Here is a 22,354-nt window from a genome sequence, read left to right as displayed (position 1 = left end):
AATCATATTTTCAATATATGTAAAGAAATCTGCTTATGTGAAGATGTATAATGTTTTAGATATATATGTATGTTGAAAAATAGCTACTCTTATTTTTAGAGCTGTTCTTTTAAAGTCAGTTAATTGAGTCATGCATAGACAACCCAAGTATTTCATTTAGACAATTACCAGTTGATTCACAGGCATCCTATATACCATGACAGACAGGAGGACACCATTAGGGAAGGCACAGAGGTTTCGCTTTCAATAGGCACAACTGTGATCCAGGCAGCTCTTGCAAAATCTGGCAGCTTGGAAAGACAGCTCCCCATATCAACCCTGATAGTGGACTCTGGATATCACAGCCAACTTATCTTTGAAGAAAAACAGGGAAAAGGGGTCTTCCAATTTAAGCAGACTGTAGAGGTATTACAAAAGGATTTAAATAAGACCTTTGGCCATGAAGGGCTTTAAACTTGTGACCACCTGAACAAACCATTTCCTTCATGGCCCCCTCCAGAACTAGCTTGACTATGATTCCTGCATACTCTCAACACCCTTCCAAAATACCATCACCACTACCACCCTTCAGCTAAAAATCTAAGATATCAGCAACTGCCTTGTCCAGGAACAATCCCATCTGTTCAAAACGAGCATTCAGTTCCCCTCTTTCAACAAATGGCTATTGGACACCCTTAATGTGCTGGCACCTGTGGAAATCAGGGGATTGAGAGAGAAATAAAACCTTCTACCCTGACCTCCAGGAGCTCACTCTTTTTTTTTTTTTTTAATTTATTTATTTGAGAGAGAGAGAATGAGAGAGAGCAAGCACATGAGAGGGGGGAGGGTCAGAGGGAGAAGCAGACTCCCTGCCGAGCAGGGAGCCCGATGCGGGACTCGATCCAGGGACTCCAGGATCATGACCTGAGCCGAAGGCAGTCGCCCAACCAACTGAGCCACCCAGGCGCCCCCAGGAGCTCACTCTTTAGTGGTGGCAAAGAGAAACTGGCTGGGCCCCAGAACAAGTTTATTTCTTAGAGAATGCCTCAGTAGCGTTCCATAAAGCACCGATGCAGCTGCCAAAGCCATAGGTATCTGGAACAGGGGCAATTGAGACAGATCCTTTCCTCTACTTCTGTTACACCACTGGAGGGGATGGCTTTGGGTGTATCCCATGTGGGATACTGGGTCTGATCCGGGAGCTGGGTCTCCAGCACCAGTCCCTGTGCCTGCCACTAGAGTGAATCCCTGACCAAGCTTCCGAACCTCTTCAGGATGTGAAGGAAGACAACACCCCATCCCATGTCGACAAAGTACGACAAACTGGGGGGCTACACTCAGCCACCAATTACCTTGCTCCTTACTACTTTATAAATTGACCCTCACAGCCATTTCTCCAGGCACAAGCCTGCCCACAGGAGGACAGATAAGATGCAAATTTCATGCCACACAGACCCAAACTACTATTCCCCTCCAATACTGTCTCGATTTTGAGTCCGTTCATTGACTCTATCTCTTTCCATTCTCTTGGAGATTTATTCATTCAAAAAGGATTTGTATTAGGAGACAACATAGTGTCATGGTTAAGGGCAGGGACTCTGGGGTTTCAATCCCTGCTCTGCATTTACTAATTGTGTGGCCTTAGGAAAGTTAGATATCCTGTTTCCTCATCATTATGGGGCTAAGAATAGTTATCTATCTCATAAGGATACTAATGAAACCTATCTAATAAAGTTGTGAAGATTAAATTAATATATAGGTAAAGGGCTTAGAATGGTGCCCTGGAACAATATAAACGCTAGCAAGTATTGACTATCACTTATGTGCCAGGTGTACCAATCTAAGCTCTTACATTAATGCCTTCGATCCTCATAATAACCCTACGAAGTTGGTACGTTATACAAATGAGAGGTTTGTAACAAAGGTTTTAGTAAAGCAACCTGCCAAAGGCTCTGAGGGTACGGCAGTGAACAAAACAGGCAAGGTCCCTGCTATCATGAAACTTTTCTTAAACAAATAAAATAATTTCATCATGATTAATGCCATGAAGAAGATAATAAGTAAAACAAGATGAAGGGGTATGATAAAGTTGGGGTATACTTCTCTGAGGAATGACTTCCAGAGACGCCCTTCCCTGTCACTGGCCCGTGTTCATAGCCCCCCTGGCTTACCTCAACACGTTTCAGTAACTCTGAATCTTGGGAGTGAAACTATTGGAGTCTCATTTCCTTGTTTAAGTAGGTCTCCAGACTCCTTATGCACATTTGCCTACTGCTTGCCTGGTTTATTTCACAGAAACATGTGACAGTCTACTCCCACAAGTGACCAGGAAATCATAGTATAGCACACTCGGTTCTACGGCAAAGGAAAACAAAGGGGGATATGGTTTCACAGAGGAGGTACCTAACTCAGCTTGGGAACCAGGAGTAGAAAGAACAGCATATGCAGAGGCTCAAATCTAAAGTGTGCCCCAGTCCTCTTCCCAAACCAAGAAGTTGCCCCTCATTTTATTAGCAGCCCTCACTCTATGAACTACTACCATTTGAAAATGGTGTTTATTCTCTGTGTGACAGTGAAGGTCATAGGCACCTCCAGGATACTCTTAGGCAGTAGGACCCATGAGCAGGCTCAGATTTTCTGTTGGGATCTCTTAAGTACCTGGGTTGACCATATCTTCTACCAGGACACAGGGATAGAGGAGAACCTTATTCTCAGGATTGCTGCTAGCTCATGTAGCACCTGTATTAGTTTCCAAAGGATGCTGTGACAAAGTACGACAAACTGGGGGGCTTAAAACAATAGAAATTTACTCTCTTACAGATCTGGAAGCTGGGAGTCCAAAATCAAGGTGTTGGGAGAGTTGGTTTCTTCTGAAGGCTTTGAGGCAGAACCCTTTTCGTTCCTGTCTTTTAGCTTCTGGTGGTTGCCAGCAATCTTTTGCCTTCCTTGGTATATAGCTGCATCTCTCCAATCTCTACCTGCATCATCACGCTGCATCTCTCCAATCTCTACCTGCATCATCAAACAGCCTTCCTCCTTATGTCTCCTCTGTGTCTCCATGTCCATTTTCCCTCTCCTTTCTCTTATAAAGCCACCAGTTGTTGGTTTTAGTGCCTACCCCAACTCAAAATAGCCCCATCTTAACTTGATTACATCTGCAAAGACTCTATTTCCAAATAAAGTCACATTCAGAAGTACCAGGGATTAGAATTTACATATATCTTTTGGAGAACACGATTCAACCCACTGCAGCACCTTTAGCAAATTGGATAGGTGGCCCCTCTGGATGGATGCTGCCCCTCTACTCATGGCTTGGTAAGCAGATGGCACTTTTGTGTGAATTACACAAAGGAATCCTTCCTCCTAGTGGAGGTAACTCCACAGTAGGATACAAGGCTCTGCACTTAGAGCCAAGGCTGTATTTCAATCCCTAGTCACCCCCTGCTGCCCCCCCTTGACAAAACATACCCTATCACGTCATGTATACGGACCCTGACTGCTCTGTGCTCAGCTGACTGCCTCAGGTCTGTGCCCCCATCCCTGCCCACTTTATTCCTTCCATTCCCATATCCTAGGGGCAGGACCCATTTTTGTTCTCTTCTGTCCAGTTTTTAAATGTCTTTTGTGCAATGATCTGATTCTGTATCTCCTGTGAATAGCTGATTTTTTGCCTAGCCAGCATCCATTCTTTTCTCTTCTGGAAAAAAGTGCCCTAATTTTCTTTTCAAGCAACCACTCCTCTGCCACTTTCAGTTTATCTGGTTTGAGTAGTACTGACCCCAGCCTCCAACTCCAGAGATGGAGCTGGACAAGATCTAAGCTTAGCCAATCAGAACACCTCACCTCCTGGCATAATTGATCCTAGTTTAGGTACATGACCCAGGACTTTTGCCAACTATTAAAGCAAAGACTCTCTGTCTAGATGGCTATATTGGTAGGGTAAGCCTGGGGTGGACTGAGAATGAAGCCAACCCAGAGAATCCTGAAAATATAATTTGATCACCTAGTTCCAGATGGGCCTGAAGCTAGATATACCACTGGACTTTACAGTAACATGAGCTAACAAATTCCCCTCCCACCATGATCTCGTTCTTTTCTCGTGATTATTTAAAGTGGGGATATGTCACTTATAATCAAAAGAATGTTGACTGGATGCAGAATCTGACACTTCTGTCACCCCTGCTCTACATTTCCACAGCTCTTCTTTCCCTCTGGCCCTCCAGGGTCTCCATGCCTGAGTCCTGACAGATGAGGAAGAGTTAACCAGGCTAAAGAAAGGGAAAGGGTTCCCTACCACACTGCAATGGGAATGGGCGAAGAACTGGACTGAATTTGCTGTGTTCTTAGACTTGTTATAGTTTGGGGCTGTTGGCAGGTGGGGAGTGGGTTCTGCCCTTTCCAGAGCTGTCAATTCTGTCTGCTTTTGTTTCATTTTCTTGTGGGCTCACCACTTTCTCTCCAGCTCAGCAGCCTTGCTTCCACATGCTGTCCAGCAATATAGCCTAACCCTTTTTTGGGGTACACACTGCTCCCTGGGATTCTCTGCATCCTCTACAACAGCCAGGATACAGCCAGGAGCCACAGGGGCTCCAGAAGCACAAGCTGACCTGCTGTCCCTGACCTCTTGCAGTGCCAGTCCTTCCTCCTCCTTGAAGCCTTCCCAACAGTTATACCCATCCTGATTTCCCCCTATCCTGAGTCCATCATGAACTTGCCTTGTCCATCATGAACTTGAATACTGCCTTGTACTGTGGCTTTCATTGCATTGGTGCTGGACCTGTTTTTCCAGTTCCTTTCCAAGATCTCAGAAGTCTACCCCCAAAGTTCTTAACACAAGCCCAGGGAAGAGTCACTCCATAAATGAGGTATAGTTCAGATGAACTTTAATGCACATACCATCATTGCCATTACAATAAGGATAGGAGATACATTAAAATAAGCCAGTTTGTATCAATAAAACATATCAACACAGAATGGGGGAGACATGGCAGATATTTGCAAATGGCATCTTCCCTTTTGTTACTGTGTATACGTGTGTGTGTGTATTTGCATTTGTACAAACTCACAATACCACGTAACATTTCATATATCACTGAGAATAGCTGTCGATATACAGAACATAGGAAGAATAAAAAAGCATGAAAACATCTGCTTAGCTAGAATCTTATGGGGAGAGACGTGAGCGTTATTATTCCTCTTTGTGCTCAGTCCCATAGAGGGAGAACTCCAATTTTTGCTAATTGCTCCTCCTGAGGAATTCTGCTCAGCCTAATATGGCACATCTCCTAGGCTAGCATGAGACCAGCCCAGTCCCTGGTTGAATAAATTAGAAAGAGCAACTGGGGGAGTTGAAGGTGGTGTGCAAATTGAGTAAGGTGACACTTCTCTGTGTAACTGCCGAGACCATCAGCCTCTGGCCCCATGATATGAGGAAAGCCTCTGTTCTAAGTTTTGTTATTAAGGGTGTGGGGGTGGTGAGGAGAGTGTGTGTTCCTCTCCTTCCTTCTCTCCCACAAGCAGAGAGGAAGCCAGATGTAGGCACAACTGATGCTTAGGTTTTCTCTTCAGCTACCCCCAATCCCCCCAAATAGGCAGGGTTCAGAATCAGGACTGCTCACTCCTTGGGGCAGACCCTACCTTGTTCTGAGAAGAACCAAGCCATTTGCTGCCTTCGTTATGTAGTCTTGAGCAGGTTGCTTCACTGATGCAGGCCTCAGTTTTCCTTATCTGAGTACTGGGAATAATAAAACCCACATCACAGGGTTGTGTCAAAGACCACTGAAGCTTCACTGAGAAAGTACTTTGGTAACTGTAAAGTGCCGAATACACAACTGATGATTTTTGTTATAATATACTAATCATAGTACAAATGGACTCTACTCTCTGCCCCTCTTAGGCCCCAACCCCATCCATAGCTCACTGCTCTGTTCAGCATGCACTGGCTGATTCTTTTTGGGAGATCTTAGCCTCTGGAAGTTTCTCTGTAGCCAACCAAACTTCTGGGTATAAGGCATGTTGGAGTGATATTTCTATGTGAGGTTAGGTTCCTGGGGCCAAAATGTAGGGGAGAGGGGAAAGTTGGTAGAGGTGGAAGGGACCCTCGGAAATGGCTCCCGGAGGGGTATGCCCAGGTTCATTCTGGGATGAATGCTGCCTACTCCCAGCCCCTCACATTGGCTCCATCTTACATGTCCACAATACTTCACAGTTTCTAAAATGCACTTTTATTTGACTCTCACAACTATTTTGTAAAGTAGGCAAGATTATTGATCTCGTTTTATAGATGAAAATATGTCCAAGGTTACACAGCTAGTATATTGCAGGACTCAAACCCAGGTCTTTTGGAATCCTGGTTTTCTGAGCACTGGGGGGCATTTTTTTTTTTTTAAAGTAAACTCTACCCCCAATGTGGGGCTCAAACTCACGACCCCAAGATCAAGAGTCACATGCTTTACCGACTGAGCCAGCCAGGTACCCGTCGGTGGGGCATCTTTTGACAAAGGCTCCAGGACACTCTGCCTAATTGGAATGACCTTGTGTAGTACAATAGTCAACACCACATGTTCAGCACCTACTAAGGGTGGCAGGCACTACACTAAGGGCTTTAAACTTGTTCCTACATTAATCCTCTCAACAACCTCTTGAGGCAGCTATTATTCCATTTGTATATGAAGTAATTGAGGCTCCAAGAGTAATTTTCTCAAAGTCACACAACTATTTAGTGAAGAAGATCCAAGGATTGAACCCCGATCTCTTGGACTACAAACCTTACGCTCTTAACCACTCCACCATGCTCCTTTCTCAGTCCTCATCCTGTAACTTGATGTTTGGAGGGACTGGAAGATAGCTCAGCACCAATCTCTCAGCCCTTTAGTTCCCAGGCTTCCAGCTGTATGACAGAAAGATCTTACCCAGCTCAGCCTGGCACATGTTTGGTGCTTGGTAAATTAATTCCCCCTTGAATTGGCTCTTAAAACATGGATGCTTGCTGTCGCTTCTCAAATGCATATGTCTGTACTCTATTCTCAACAAGTCTCAGCAGAGATTCTTGTTCCTCTTCCTTGTTAACCTTTAGGAACCTCTGGCCTAGTACAGGCAGGCATGGACCATCCAGATGCACTTAGTAAAATTACTAAGATGCTTTCTGGAAGCCTCAGAAATCAAGGCCACAAGCCTGGCTGAGTGATGAGGGCAGGGGTGGGTACATACAGCCTTGGCTGTTTTCATCCTACCCAAAAAGAAAGAAGGCTTTCATAATGAAAGGATTCCTGCCAAAATCCTGTTTGCCACTTGCAGCTCTGACAGAAAATGGGCCTAGAATCACAGAGCATCAGCTCCAAGAGGGCCTGCAGAAATTATCTGGTCTAAACTCATGAAGCCCAGAAATAGGGAGTGACTTAATCAAGGTTGCACAGCCCATTAGCTTTATCCCAGTCCATTGGTAAAACTTGGGAAGAGATGCATCAGAATCTGAAGGGAGCTGGGAATCCTAATCTCACCCCTTGAGGACTTGCTGATTTACTTTGCCAGACATTAGCATTTCTATGACATGATTTTGTACCAAGCCAAGGAAACTCTTATTCAAGTCTTCCAGAGACTTCCTATTTAGGTATTTGCTGTTTAGCCACTTCAAAATGATAGAAGAGAAGCAGGCAAAACAGATGTCACACAACCCAGTCCAGTCAATGGTATTTTGTCAAGATGGTGGGTGTCACTGAATTGGTAGCCATAGGAACAGATGTGGAGAAAAAGCAGCAGGGGTGTTAGCTGTTTTGTCTCGCTTCTGAGTCCCTAGGAGGTTAGTCTATGTGTGGACTAGTAACCCTACCGCAGGAATCTTTGTCTGTGCTGTCATCAGTGTTTGTGGAGAACTACTTTTCACCTTGAGAAATCCCTCTTCCCCTCCTCTGTTCAGGTACATGAAGAGAAAATGGTGAAGAAAGTAGGTTTTGTTCCAGATTATACAAAATCTTCATCAGAAAGTCGACAGAAGTGGACTTTTTCTGAAAGACTCAGTGTTTAAAAATTAGAACTACTGCACTTCGGACCTAGAAGGATGTATAAAGGGGAAAACTAAGAACCAAAGGGGGACAATGTATTTTTGGTTATTAAGTGTTAAGAACCTAACTCCAATGAGCAAAACTAAATGGGGACTTTGTTGGAAACACTGAGGTGTCTAATAGAATCAAAGGAAGATGTGATCTGCCAAACCTCACGAAGCCAGAATCAGGGCTGAGAAAGCCACAGGACAGAGTTTCTCATCCTATAAATATGCCTCTGTCTGCATGATGGCCTTGTTTTCTCCTACTATAGATCAGCATTTTATACATGGGTTGAGGATAGGTCATCACAGTTTTAGAGAACGCATCTTCATAATATTTGCCATTCAAAAGGGAAGAAAATAGCTCCAATTTTTTTCTTTTCAAATCCTAGGGAAGAATTCTGATTGACCTTGCTTGATCACATGTCCACTTTACTGACAGTCTTTACTAGAATCACCTGGTTTGGATGAAGAAGTAGTAGTAGTACTACAAAAGAAGAGATTACTATTTCCAGAAGAAATTCTGGGGAGAAGTGATAGCTGGCTATTACAAGAAATGATTTACCAGGGGTCCTATAGTAAGTTAGGGGCAGATTCAGGGCTAGAAAGAGAATTGATAAAATAACTGTTATTAATAATAATTGAAGTCTCTGGATTCTTTTCATGTGTGGTATTGAAGTAAACCCCAATGTTACTGAGCTATTCATTTATTTGTATTTTTAAAAGATTTGTGTTGTGTAGAGGATGGACTATTGGAGAGCAAGTGTGGACTAGGGAAAATGGTTAAGAACTCTATGGTAGCTCTCTAGGGGAGAAACAAGTGGCTTGGACCAAGATCATGGCATATGGAGAAAAGTGAGCAGACTTGAGATATATTTTAAAAGTAGACTCACAGGACTTGCGCTGGATGTGGAAAGAAAAGAAAAGACAAAGAAAAGGAAAGAAAGAAAGAAAGAAGAAAGAAAGAAAGAAAGAAAAGAAAGAAAGAAAGAAGAAAGAAAGAAAAGAAAAGAAAAGAAAAGGAATTAAGAATAATAGCAAGGTTTCTGTGATGACTGGGGTTGAAATAAATTTCCATGTGGACATGTTGAGTTTGAGACATGGAGATGTCTACTGGACCCTGTGTATACATGTCATTACCAAAGATTGGCATCTAAAGCCACAGGACTAGATGAGGTCTCCAAGGAAGACAGTATAGCTAGAGCAGAGGGACCAACTGTTCTTCCTTTTTTTTTTTTTTTTTAAGATTCTATTTTTAAGTAATCTCTACATCCAACGTGGGGATCAAACTTACAACCCCGAGATCAAGAGTTGCATGCTCTACCGATTGAGCCAGCCAGGTGCCCCTCAACTATTCTTTGAGCCATTTTTTCTGCATACACTGAATCCTTCTGCTGGGCCTCCAGCCAGGAATCTCAGGTGGGAATCACAACCATTATTACAGTTAATTCCATAGAATGAGAAGCCAGATTCATCCCTCAGGGAGTAGCTAAGTAACCAAATGAATGGTGAAATATGCATCAAAACACCATACAGATGTGTCTTCATTCCTCCAAAGTAGACCCTTTGGACAACTAAACAAATGGGGAGACTGCCCTGCTGCAAACCATTTTGATATTTCTCTTTGGGGATAGCAGGTTTTAAGACCCAGGAAAATTTGTCAGACTTGGTTTCAGATGACTTAATGTTGCTTCCTTTGGTGGGTTGAAAAACGGCCACAATATTTTACAGCTCCTCCCATCAAGATATGGCATCTATTTCTCCACCCCTTGTATGTGACTTGCATTAGTCAGTGGGACATTAGCAAACATGATACAAATAGAGGCTTAAGAAGAACTTCTGCATCGGAGCTTGCCCTCTCTTGCTGCTGGAAAAACTTCTATCACCATGTGAACAACTCTGGGCAGCCTTCTGGAAGATGAAAACACATGGAGAGGCACCTCAATCACCCTAGTCATTTCAGCTGGGACTCCAGGCATGTGAATGATGTCATTCTAGACCATCCAGCCTCAGCCAGAAGAATCATCCAGCCAACCCAAAGAATCATGAGAACTAACAAATGTTTGTTTCAAATCACTAAGTTTTGTGGTCATCTGTTATGTCCCTCAGAAGACAATAATTAACTCTGAACCAGGCAGTCTAAACATATTTCACAGGTACAGATATTGTTTCTCTCACCCTTACTCTTTTTGGAGGATTTGTGTTTGATTAGTCACCAAAGATTTGAACTAAAGGATGAAAGCTTGAGGAATATAAAGCAATGGCCAGTGGATAGTGGAGGTATTTGGGGGCAGTGGAGTCTTTCAGGACTCCTGAAACAGCTCCCCAAAGATGATTCAATTTTCCCACTTGTAGTCTCATAAAATGACGTACCTTTTCTTCAGAGCACTTTTTAATTATATTTGGGTGAGTATTTTACAATGTCTAGACTAAACCATAAGCTACTAGACTATAAGCTTCATGAAGGCAAGGCTTGTTTTAATTTGCCATTGATTATATCCTGACACATACTAGATATTTATTGAATGAGTAAATATGAATGAATAAATTTGAGTTTTGCCTACTTCATATAAGGGATGAAGGCCTTCAAAAACATCACTTAACAGTATTCGTATCTCATGGGCCTGTCTCTTGCATGCAATCCCAGGCACAGGCTGATCCTCCAACTGTGGCAGGTAATCAGGGATAACTTAGTAGAGATGCAGAATCTGAAATCAATGAGATCCCAGGACACTGGTTACTGTAATTCCTTCTCCTTACCCCAAAACTATTGGCAAACAAACTCCAACAAACATTCCTCAAGACACTCTAGGAACCTTGATACCCAAGCAAAGAGCTTTGGAGCAGGAGCATGTGATGTGAATGGGAAAGTTGGGTCTGGCGGATATTTATATCATTCTGTGGACATTACAAGGCGGCAGTCACAAAGTAATTGTGAGACCAAGGACTCTCAGAGTTAATTAAACAATATCAACAGAGACACTGGAGCCTGTCACTACCACCACTCCAAATACCCTTCATCTGAAAGACAATGGAATGAGCATGAGTCAGACAGAAGTGAATTCAAATGATATTACTAAGTGACTTGAACATTTAACTTTTCCAAGGCTATGTTTCCTTGGCTGTCAAATTGGGGTAATATTTTAGAAACAGGACCTCCATTAGACTATAGGTACCTTGCAGGCAGGGATCATTTGTTTTAATATACATTTATCTAGTGTTTAACAGCACCAAGCCCACAGTAGATACGGAATAAATAAATGTCTATGTAGAGGTGATCCAGACTGAGTCCTGACTCCATCACTAATATACTCTCAGAGTCGCCCTAGGAAATTTTCTTTTTCTCCCTGGACCTCAACCTTCCTCTTTGTAAAATGAAGAGCCTGGACAGGATTTTCTCTAAGCTCCCTTCCCGATCTAATATTTGACAAGTCTGTGGCCATTCAGTACACTCTACCTCACTGCTGCTCCTAGGAGTTAATTAATGCTACAGACTGAGGAGACAACAGTAAGTCACAAATCACTTTGTATTTGCAGGTACACATGCATTTAAAACAGATTCTGTAAATAGCTATAATACTGTATTGCACATTTGGCCTACTTTTGCCTCTTTTGAGGTCAAGAGTTTTTTTGTTTTTAAATCTTTATTTGGATTGTTAAGCAAGATAAAAACTGGGACAAGTTGCCACTAACATACTCTGCAGCTTAAACCTTGGTGGCTAATTGCACTATTACCGTGACTGATGAACATTGCACTGTAATCAGCTGGAAGCTGCTGCCTTCCACGCAGCAGAAACAAGGTCACAGAGCAGGGCTGGGGAATTGCCATCTAGCAAGCAGCTCTGCTTGTTTGATGCCCAGCAGAAGAGTTTGCCACTATTACATTTAACTCTTGATTCTATCTGTTGTCAAGAAAATTGCTCTCTTACACTGGCTCCTGAGTTTTAAAGAATTTAACAATTTTTTTTTTTTTTTAAAGATTTTATTTATTTATTTGAGAGAGAGAATGAGAGACAGAGAGCATGAGAGGGAGGAGGGTCAGAGGGAGAAGCAGACTCCCTGCCGAGCAAGGAGCCCAATGCGGGACTCGATCCCGGGACTCCAGGATCATGACCTGAGCCGAAGGCAGTTGCTTAACCAACTGAGCCACCCAGGCGCCCCAAGAATTTAACAATTTTTAAGTAAAAATTTCAATCTTTGCTTGGATATCCAAGATGAAAGAAAAGATTATTGGATATATGTCCTAAAATAACCATGGGTCATGAAGAGCTCAGTCTGAAATCCCACTACTAGGGTGGATGGGTGTTACTGCGCAGAAAAATAGTAATTGTGCCTGACCTGCATTGACTTGACAGTGTAAAAAGCACATCTAGAACCACTGCCTGAAAAGGGATCACACTCTTCCGTGGTCAAGGAAGTTAACCAAGTCACTCCTGCAAAATGCCCCATTGCTAGAGCAGGGAGGCTGCTTAAAGCACTGATTGAGAGCTAGGTAAGAATTACTTGACAAAGGCAGATACAGGGACTTGAACCTGAGAAACACCGGACAATTTCTGCTCAGTCTCTTGGGACCTGGCTGCCTCAGAGCCTGACTCCTTTCCAGAAGCATTAGACATCCACCACCTGGATTAGTCTGAATAGATGAGCGATTTGTTAATAGAGAAGAGACGTAAGTTTTTTCTCCAGTGGACTTAGAATCTGATGGCCTTGGGATCGAATCCTAACACGGCTCTAATACTCGCTAGCTGTAGCATCTTGGTCACGTCCTTAACCTTTTTGGGTCACAGTTTATTTATTAAAAATGTAGTATAGAATGTGGTCAAGAGCGTAAACCTTGGAGCCTACTGCCTGGGTCTGAACCCCAGCTGTACTATTTACTCATTATGTGACCTTAGGCAAGCTAGAGAATCTTTTTGTACCTTAGTTTCCTCATCTTTAAAGGAGGTTGATTATAGTGCCTCCCTCACAAAGATGTTGAGAAGATAAATAAGATCATACATGTATAGTGCTTGGAACAATGCCTAGTACAGAGTAAGCATGACATCAGTGTTACCTACAATGACATTGGGGTGATAATCCTCATCTCTTAAGTTTATTTTGCAGATAAACTGAAATGATAAAGATGAAAAAAAGAGTCACAGTTACTAGCACTAGAAGGGACCTTAAAGATTACCCAAATAGGGGTGCCTGGGTGGCTCAGTCGTTAAGCATCTGCCTTTGGCTCAGGTCATGATCTCAGGTCCTGGGATTGAGCCCCGCATTGGGCTCCCTGCTCCACGGGAAGCCTGCTTCTCCCTCTCCCACTCCCCCTGCTTGTGTTCCCTCTCTCGCTGTGTCTCTCTCTGTCAAATAAATAAATAAAATCTTAAAAAAAAAAAAAGATTACCCAAATAACCCCCTCACTTTATAGGTGGGAAATCAAGACTCAGAGATGGAGTGACTGATCCAGAGTCACACTTGATTTAAGGGCAGAGTCCGGGACTCCTGATTCCAAAGTCCAAAGCTCTATCCTGTGCATTGCATCAAAGAAAGCAACATCCCCATCAGGCTAACTCTGGAGCATCCTTTTATGTAGTCATTGGACCTATGCGAGTTAATGCACTTTCCTAGGATAATGAGATGCATTTGAAATGGAGAAAAAATTTGGTAGAGCCTCTCCCCCTTCCCCCACCAACTTCTGAGGTGGCATGTTAGTGCAGGGGGAAGCTGGGGATTTGGGTCAGGCCTGGGAGGAAAGATTTTCAGGAATCACTGCTAGTTCCATGTCATTATTTCAGCTAAAAACCAAACATCTGCCATGTCTAAACAAGCTAGAATCCATTCAGTTTGTTTCTGGTGTGTCAGAGGGTTTTTTGTGGTTTTGATTTTGGCTTAGTTTTTCCCTTCAGGTGTTTAATTAAGCAGTTTCCACTAGGAGTGGTTTCACATCCTCTCTTCAGTAGAAACTAAGATTTCACTCCCAGGAGAATGAGTCTGGGATTGGGACCTCTGAGTTCAGTTTTCCCAATTTTGTCAGGGTCATGCCCCCTTAGATTTATTCTGCTTTGAATCACATTTACCAGTCAGACTACTCAGGAGTGACTGAAAGATGGGTTGGAAGAAAGGGCAGGATGGCGGGAAGACACTATGAAGAATGGCTGAACTTTAGAGAAAGGGCAGAGGTCATGATTTCTGTTCTCAAATCATCTGAGGGTTTCAAGGGGCAGAAGGACCTTGGACTGTGAGGTCTCTGACAGCAAAGCTGGGATAAATGGGGTGAGAAGAGGAAGAGGAATTTCCAGGGGACAGATTTCAGCTTAAAGCAAGGAAAACTTTCTGATTATAAGAGCTGCCCAAAGGTGGTATGGACAATGAGCTCCCAGCCCTGCCTAGAAGGTGTGTTTTAGAAGAAAGAGATTGGGGGGCGTGCCTGGGTGGCTCAGTCATTATGCATCTGACTCTTGATTTTGGCTCAGGTCATGATCTTAGGATTGTGGGCTACAGCCCCAAGTTGGGCTCCGTGCTCAGCAGGGAGTCTGCCAGAGAGTCTCTCCCTCTCCATAGGCCCCTCCCACCCCCCACTGCTCGGTCTTTCTATCTAAATAAATAAATAAATAACATCCTTTAAAAAAAAAAAGAAGAAGAAGAAGAAAGAGATTTGGTTGTGAGGCCTGGCAGCCACTTATCAGAGATGTGAAGATTGAAATTGACTAGTCAGACTAGGTAGCTCTAAATATTTCAAATTCTGGGAGTCTAAAAAACAAAGACCAATTTCATGGAGTTCCCACAGTTAAGAACCAGAAGGAAAGCCGCAAAATCAGAAAGTCATGACCTGCTCCTTTATCTTGCCTGTGTTTCTCTTTTCTTTCTCGTTGTCTTTCTTGAGCTCACTCTCCTGCTCTTTTATATAGCAGGAACCTTTGACATTTTGCAGGGAATAATCACTTCTTTTAAGAATATTTCTGACTCAGCCTTTGCTCCTTCAGCATCATTAGAGAGTCTGAGCTCTCTGGAGATTAGCTCTGGCCTGTCACCACAGCAACTGCCCCAGGCCCTGTGGGCATCCGTGGTAACAGGCATAAGGCTTTGAGAGTCAAAGCTTGGCTTGCAGTGAGAGGAAGCCCCACAGGGAGCCTGATATGAAACAAGCATGCTGTGTATGACGACGTTTTCTTTAACAGGATTAGCTGTGCAGGTGGGCCGCACTTACCCAGCTGGCCGGGCCCTAAAAAGTGTGCGTGTGTCAAATTTTGGTAAATGGAGGAAATCTTATTTTAAAGGCAGAAAAGAGACTCACTTTCCAAGTCCCTGAAGTGAATACCCTTTGTAAGATGGAGTCTTTTTTTGTAAAGTGAATCTCTACCCATGCTGTGACCTGGCTGTTAGTCTAGGACTGGGTGTCTATTAGCGGGGCCATCTGCAGAGAACTCAAGGGGCATGCTTCCGCCTCCACTTCAGGCAAAGGTCAGTGGCAACGCGGCCTGCTTGGGGCTGGGGGTGGACAGAGTGTAATGGGGAAAGCAGAGTGGGTGTGGGGTCACAAGAAGGGGAGATCAGGAGGGTGGGCCTTGCCTAACACGAGCAGTTCTGCTGCAGCAGCGGTGGGGTGTCCGAGAGACGGGTGTTCTTGGAGGTGCCCAACATGGAGGGGTCCGTGTCCAGCGAATCAGACATCTTGTCACAAATGGCATCTACCAGCCGCTCGAAGGCCTGCCTCACACTGATGTTCTCCTTGGCGCTGGCTTCAAAGAAGTCAAACCCTAAGGAGAGAAGAGAGGTAACAGTAAGGATTATCCTTTCCTTTTTATGCCCCCTGGCCAGACCACTCTGGATTAATATAGCCAGTGCAAAGGAGTGAAGCAAGGAGGCCTAATTTCATGGCAGAGGACTCTGCTCTAAAGAGATGGTACAGGGGCGCCTGGGGTGGCTCAGTCAGGGAAGCGTTTGCCTTCAGCTCAGGTCGTGGTCCTGGGGTCCTGGGATCGAGCCCGGCATCGGGCTCCCTACTCAGTGGGGAGTCTGCTCTCCCTCTCCTTCTGCCCCTCCCCTGCTCATGCTCTCTCCCTTTCACTCAGTCTCTCTCTCTCTCTCTCTCTCAAATATATAAATAAAACCTTTAAAAATTAAAAAAATTTTGGGCACCTGGGTGGCTCAGTCGTTAAGCGTCTGCCTTCGGCTCAGGTCATGATCCCAGGGTCCTGGGATCGAGTCCCACATCGGGCTCCCTGCTCCGCGGGAAGCCTGCTTCTCCCTCTCCCACTCCCCCTGCTTGTGTTCCTGCTCTCACTATGTCTCTCTCTGTCAAATAAATAAATAAAATCTTTAAAAAAAAAAAAAAATTTAAAAAAATTTTAAAAATAATTAAAAATAAATAAATAAATAGATGGTACAGGGCAGGGATTACCTGCACTGGTTGTAGAGTCAGACAGATCCTGGTTCTACCATTGGCCAGCTGTGTTACCCCCAGCAAGTCACCTAATTCTCTTTATGACTCAATTCCCTGGTTTATAAATAGGGATAATTTTACCTACCTCATTAAACAAGATAATGCAGGTAAAGTGTATAGTGCTGTGCCTGATACAGAGTGGGGTTCATTAGGTGTTTTCTGAAAGACTGAATACTTCAATATTTGTACATAGCACTTCACAGTTTTCCAATGCATTTATCACATCCATTACTTCATCTGATCCTCAAGTCACCCCCGGGAGAAGGAATGTCTGGGCAGACCCTCTCCATTTCACTAAGGCAGACACTGTGGCTTAGAGAAATAAGCTGACTTGCCCAAGATAAATAGAGGAACCAGTGTGAGAAGTCCAGGCTCTGACCTTTTTGACTAGGGTTTTCCTCTTCTTTCCCCTGCCTTCCACTCACCGCAGCCTACTCAGCTCTAGTCTAGGATCTGGAAGGCATCCCAAGATCCACAATGAACAAGCAAAGCTTCATTTGCCCTTTCCACCCCAGACACACTGGCTTATCTCTACTCCCTGAGGTTCCTCCGCCCCAGATCCCCCTGGAATTCCCCTGTATCTCTCCCTCCCCACACAAACCCCACAAAAGGCACCTGGAGGACTGCACCTGAAGTGTGAGATATTCTTGTCTGTTTTGTACCTTCAGATCCTTAACGACACTTTCTGTGACAATGAACAGAACTTGGTTGTCCTGGGAGACATAAGAAAGGCCCTCCTGATTCAGACAAAGTGGCTGCTTCCCAACTGTGGAATTTTGGCCAGTTGGAGGCCAGTCCTTCTCTGCATGTCCCTGCCCCAGCCTCCTCCCTCCTCTTTTGTCCATCTATCTTTCTCTTTCTTTTCCTTCCAGGCCCATCTTTTTTTCTCCTCAAAAGCTTCTCTCTTCCCTTTTTTTTCATGTCACTCCTTCCTTTCCCTTACGTTCCTCACACTTTCTCCTTGGGATTCTTTTTGTTGAGCACCTACTAAATGTCAGACACTAGGCCAGGAGCTTGGGAAATACTATTTTACTTAATCCTCACAGCAGCCTGTGGGGAAATATAATCATCTTCAATTTATAAATGAGAAAATGAGATTGCATAGCTTATGCAAGGTCACATGGCTACTAGTGGAAATTGGGTTTAGATCTGGGTTTGACTGGCTCCAAGTCCATACACAGCCTTGTCTCCCACTTCTCTTCCCCTCTTTATTTTTTTTTCCTTTCTCCCTTTCAATTTCCTTCCTTTCTTGACCATATCTTTCTCTTCTTTACAAGTCTCTTTGGCCCCCTCTGGGTTTTTTTTTTTAAAGATTTTATTTATTAGAGAGAGAGAGCGCATGTGAGCTTGAACAGGGAGAGGGGTAGAGGGAGCTTCTCTGGAGTGGGAGAAGCAGACTCCCTACTGAGCAGGGAGCCCTGATGCAGGGCTCGATCCCAGGGTCCACGCTTAACTGACTGAGCCACCCAGGCACCCCTGGACCCCTCTTCTTTTATCTGACTACCACAGTGGCTGAATCTGGGCAAGTCACTTTTTTTTTTTAAAGATTTTATTTATTTATTTGACAGAGACACAGCGAGAGAGGGAACACAAGCAGGGGGAGTGGGAGAGGGAGAAGCAGGCTTCCCGCAGAGCAGGGAGCCCGACGCGTGACTCGGTCCCAGGACCCTGGGATCATGACCTGAGCAGAAGGCAGATGCTTAACGACTGAGCCACCCAGGTGCCCCCAGGCAAGTCACTTTATTTCTCTGAATCCCTTAGCCTCTCTGAGTCTCAGACTCCTCAGCTGTCAAGTAGGAATAGCCACAGTGCCTTTCTGTCGAGAGCAATGGGGAGAATTGAGTGAGACGTGGATAAACTGCTATACAAAGTTGCCGTTGGAATGACAGCTGCTTTTTCTCTACTTTCGTCTGGCTCCTCTCACCTCCTTTTCATCCCATTCTCCTTTTATCGTCTTTTCCCACAAAGGAGGGGCTCTCTTTCCCCTCCCTCCTTCTCCCTATTAGCCCACTGTCCACAGAGAGGGCTAAAGCCCCCAGGTACAAACGAGGTTCTTCTTCCCCTGCCATCTCAGCTTGAAGGCACTCCCAGCTCCTCCCAGGCCTCCTCTGGTTGACAGCCTCTCTGTGGCTCATTTCCTAACCTGAAAAAGGCCAGCAGCAGAAGTGCGCCCTAACTGTGGCCACGTGATAAAGAAGGAGGTGGCTGCTGGTTCATTATCTGCAAGCCATAGAAACCCAGTCAGCTTCAGAGACCCTCCAGCATGTTTTCCTTAATGAATATCATAAAAATTGACTCTCTGGCCTTTGACTGGCTTATCATAAATGACAATGTTTGGGGAGGTGGAGGAAGTATGTTGCTTGCCTAGGAAAGGGGCAAACAGGTAAAGAAGTAAATAGGCTTTAACTATCAGTTTGGATGAAGTTGAGGACATAAGTCAAGGCCGGGGGCACAAATCCCTTCTGAGGAATTGGCACCAAGGGGAGGCCATGCAATGTTGTACAGGTGGGCAGTGGGAAGAGGCCCAGGAGTCATATAGCCTGGATTTGAATATAGTCTCTTGTCAGCTACTAGCTGTGTGACCTTAGTCAAGGTCACAATCTCTCTCACCCTCTATTTCTTCATCTGTAGAATGGGGTGAATATTACCTACTTCAAAGGGTGGTAATAAGAATTAAATGCACTAAAGTATGTGAAATGATTGGCATGTGGGAGCCATGTTCATTCCCTTTTCCTTATATTCCTAGCTCACTTTAGTCCCAGCTTCCTTACACCCAGGGCCTTTAGGGAAACCTTTTTCCTCATCATTCAGGGCCAGTCAATAAAACAGGTCTTTAATGAACACTGATTTTGTTCCAGGTCTTTTGTTGAGAGCCAGGGACAAAGGGAGACCAAATCTGATCGTGGAAAAGACACACTAATCAGAGTTTCAATCCCTCACATGTGCATAGTCTGTAACAGTTCAAAAATACAATTTTAAAACCTTGTGAGTAGGGTAGGGCAAAGCAGGAGTTATTTGTAATCTACAGATAGTAAAACCTAGACTCAGAGATGGGCATAAGCCAGGGCTCTATCCCTTATGTCCCCTTGTCTCGCTCTCAGTTGGAACAGTGACCGAACACTATAACATTTCTAACCCAGGTAGAGCAAACCAGAGGCTGTGCAGGAATGCGGTGGGGAGAGAGTGGCAGGGGAAGAGAGCAGGAGGAGGCTTCCAGAAGTTGGTGGAGAGGGGAGACTTTAAGGCTAGAACTGAGCAAAACTCTACCTAACTAACTTCTCATTCTTCAGGACTCAGCTTAGATACAGCCCCTTCATTTTCCTCTGTGCTTCCCTCTGCTATAGCACATGTTACCCTGCATGGTAGAAGTCCATTTGACAAGGAGCTCCCTGAGCAGGGATCATGTCATTCATCCGAGCCCCAGCACTAGCCAGAGGAATAGGTGGTTGGTGAGTGTCGATTGATGAACAGAATGAAGGACGTGGGAATGAGCATGGAGGGTGTGGACAGTGGGGGTCATGTGAGCTCAGCTGAACATGCATGAGGACACTGAGGTGAATCAGTAGTTCTTACCCTCGAGGAGCTCCTAGTCTAGTGTGGGAAACAGACACACTGACAATAGTACAGTGATAAATGCTGGGATGGTGGGAAGTGAGGGGATTAGCAGGGCACAAGAGGAGGCACCTAACTGTCTTGGGGGCCAGGGAAAGCTTCTTGGACAAGGTGATTCCTAAGCAGATATCAGCTAGATAAACACAGGTGATTGTGAGTGTATGTGTGAGCACATGCATGTGTAGCGTACCAGGCAGGGGAAACAGCATGAGCACAGCTAATGGGGCAAAAAACAGCCTTGGTATATGCCAGAATGACCATAGCAGTTTGTTATCATTCGAGCAGAAAGCTCACAGTGATGAGAGATGAGGCAGTAAGTCTTGTGGAGACTCGGAGAGCTCATATGTCATGCCAAGGAGATGTCGTCACTGTCATCTCCAAGGTACCCAAGGTATGGGAACTCTGATTCAAATAACCAGCTCATGGCCCTAGCCAGCTCATGGGTCTCTTTTCCTAGCAGAACCACCCCAAATGTACACCCACCCAATGACTGTCAGACTTCTGGAAGGCCCTTCATTAGCAGGCCCAGATGGTAACCTTTTCCTCAGGTTCATTAATAAGGATTCTCAGGAGCTGAGAACCTAGTGAGGTCAGGAAGATGACAACAAATGAATCAGACTAGCCCTCCATCCTTTCCTCCCTCTAATTGGCTTCAGAACAATAATCCACACCAACCGCCATGATCATGTTCGCCTATCCTGTCCACAGGCAGCTGCCACAGACCCCTCTACAGTTTGTCCACACTACCTACTCCTGAATTTGACCTCAGAATTCTATTCAAAACTCATAACCAACTGAACTCACCTCTCCTCATCCTGATACTGCCCAGAACACTTCTCCTCCACTTTTATGTTCAAATTCCTTTTCTATCTCGCTCTGATACCTCCCATCTCTGTCATGTATCAATCTTCAACTCATGTCCCTCTGGTCACTGATGATTTGGCCAGGGACTCACTGTGTTCCTTTCTGTCCAGAGTTGTTCTCCGGACACCTAAAATAAGCACCACAGTGTACAAGGGTCTGTGGAGTCCGAGTGATAAGTAGGAATTATGTGAATTGAAATCATAGAATCAAAGAGGGATAGAGCCAAATGGACCTTCCCACTCAACAAATCTGAATCCCGTTTTTCCGGTGGGCAAACTAAGACCCAGGGACAGGAAACAAGATGCTCAAGGTCACATAGTAAACTAGTGGCAGAAACAGAATAAAACCCTCCAGCCTCCTAACTCCTAGTCTGGTGCTTTTCTCACTATACTTTGCTGGAGTGAGTGTATGTGTGTGTTCCAAAACCACATTGTAAATGAGTCTCTCCTTCCCTTGTGGGCAGAAGTGCATTTCTCCTTTACTATCCTTTAGGCTTTGGCAGACCCATTCGCATTCAGATCTAGGGAAGGAACAAGAAGCCCCTTTCTGAGGGGCACAGGAGGGCAGAGGCCCTAAAATGCCATGCTTCTCAGAACAGGAGTCCCTGAAACTCCCTCAGTCTCCCAAAGATCCACTTGCCTCAGTGACTCCACAGTCTCACCCACGTCCCAGGAACTTTGAGGATATTGACGGCCTGCTGCTACTCCCAACTTTACAAAAAGTTAGCTGCTGGCCATATCACTAGTCTTGGCCTAGTGAGCTGAGAAAAGCTAAAGGAAAGGGAGTCCTGAAGAGGAATCCCATAAAGCAGAAAAGGGGCACTACTGTGGTGACCAGCAGACCACTGAAACTTACTTAATTGCCGGCATAGCAGAGGGATAGGACTGATGTGGGGATGAGGAAAGCTGAGCATCCTCCCTCACTGTTCCCAGATCTGATCACATCCTTGAAAAATTCTTAACATGGCCCACAAGATCCTTTATGAACTGGCCCCTGCCTACCTCTCTACTCTCACCTCTCACTACTCTCCCCTTGATTGTCTAGTCTCTGTGGCATGGGCTTCTTTCAATATCATGAGTGCTTCAAGCTCTACCCCACATTAGGACTATTCTTGATCTGGAATATGGCCCTCTGCCTCCCCCCACACACACACCCACACCCACACACACGCACACCCACTCTTTGCCTGGCTAACTTTTTCTCATCTTTTAGTTCTCAGCTTCAGTGTTACTTTCTCAGAAGATCTTGATTCTCCAGTCTAAAATTAGGTTTCTCTTTCTCACTTTCTTCATAGCACTTGTAACTTACGTTACTTTTATCTGCCCACCATTCCTTCCTTTAGGGAATCACTATTTTAAAGAGTTGTGGCGACACTATAGGTTATCATACCCGCCTCCTCAGCCACTGGGACAGGCCCATGACTCACAGGTGGC

The 22,354-nt window shown here is 44.7% G+C and overlaps 1 protein-coding gene across 2 annotated transcripts in view; it reads right to left on the bottom strand.

Moving 5' to 3' along the window:
- Positions 1–4,845: 4,845 nt before the first annotated feature.
- RAB3B (RAB3B, member RAS oncogene family) overlaps positions 4,846–22,354 on the bottom strand; it is a 75,107-nt gene continuing 57,598 nt past the window's right edge. For both annotated transcript variants that reach the window (XM_036108403.2, XM_078073160.1), the window contains exon 5: positions 4,846–15,759. In XM_036108403.2, the coding sequence (XP_035964296.1) occupies positions 15,572–15,759 (188 nt within the window). In that variant the 3' untranslated portion in view covers positions 4,846–15,571. The remainder of the gene's footprint in view (positions 15,760–22,354) is intronic.

This window comes from Halichoerus grypus, chromosome 5 (genome assembly GCF_964656455.1).
Source record: "Halichoerus grypus chromosome 5, mHalGry1.hap1.1, whole genome shotgun sequence".
Taxonomy (NCBI): domain Eukaryota; kingdom Metazoa; phylum Chordata; class Mammalia; order Carnivora; family Phocidae; genus Halichoerus; species Halichoerus grypus.
Note: the sequence above shows the minus strand (reverse complement) of the source record. Positions and strands in the feature narration are given on the sequence as shown.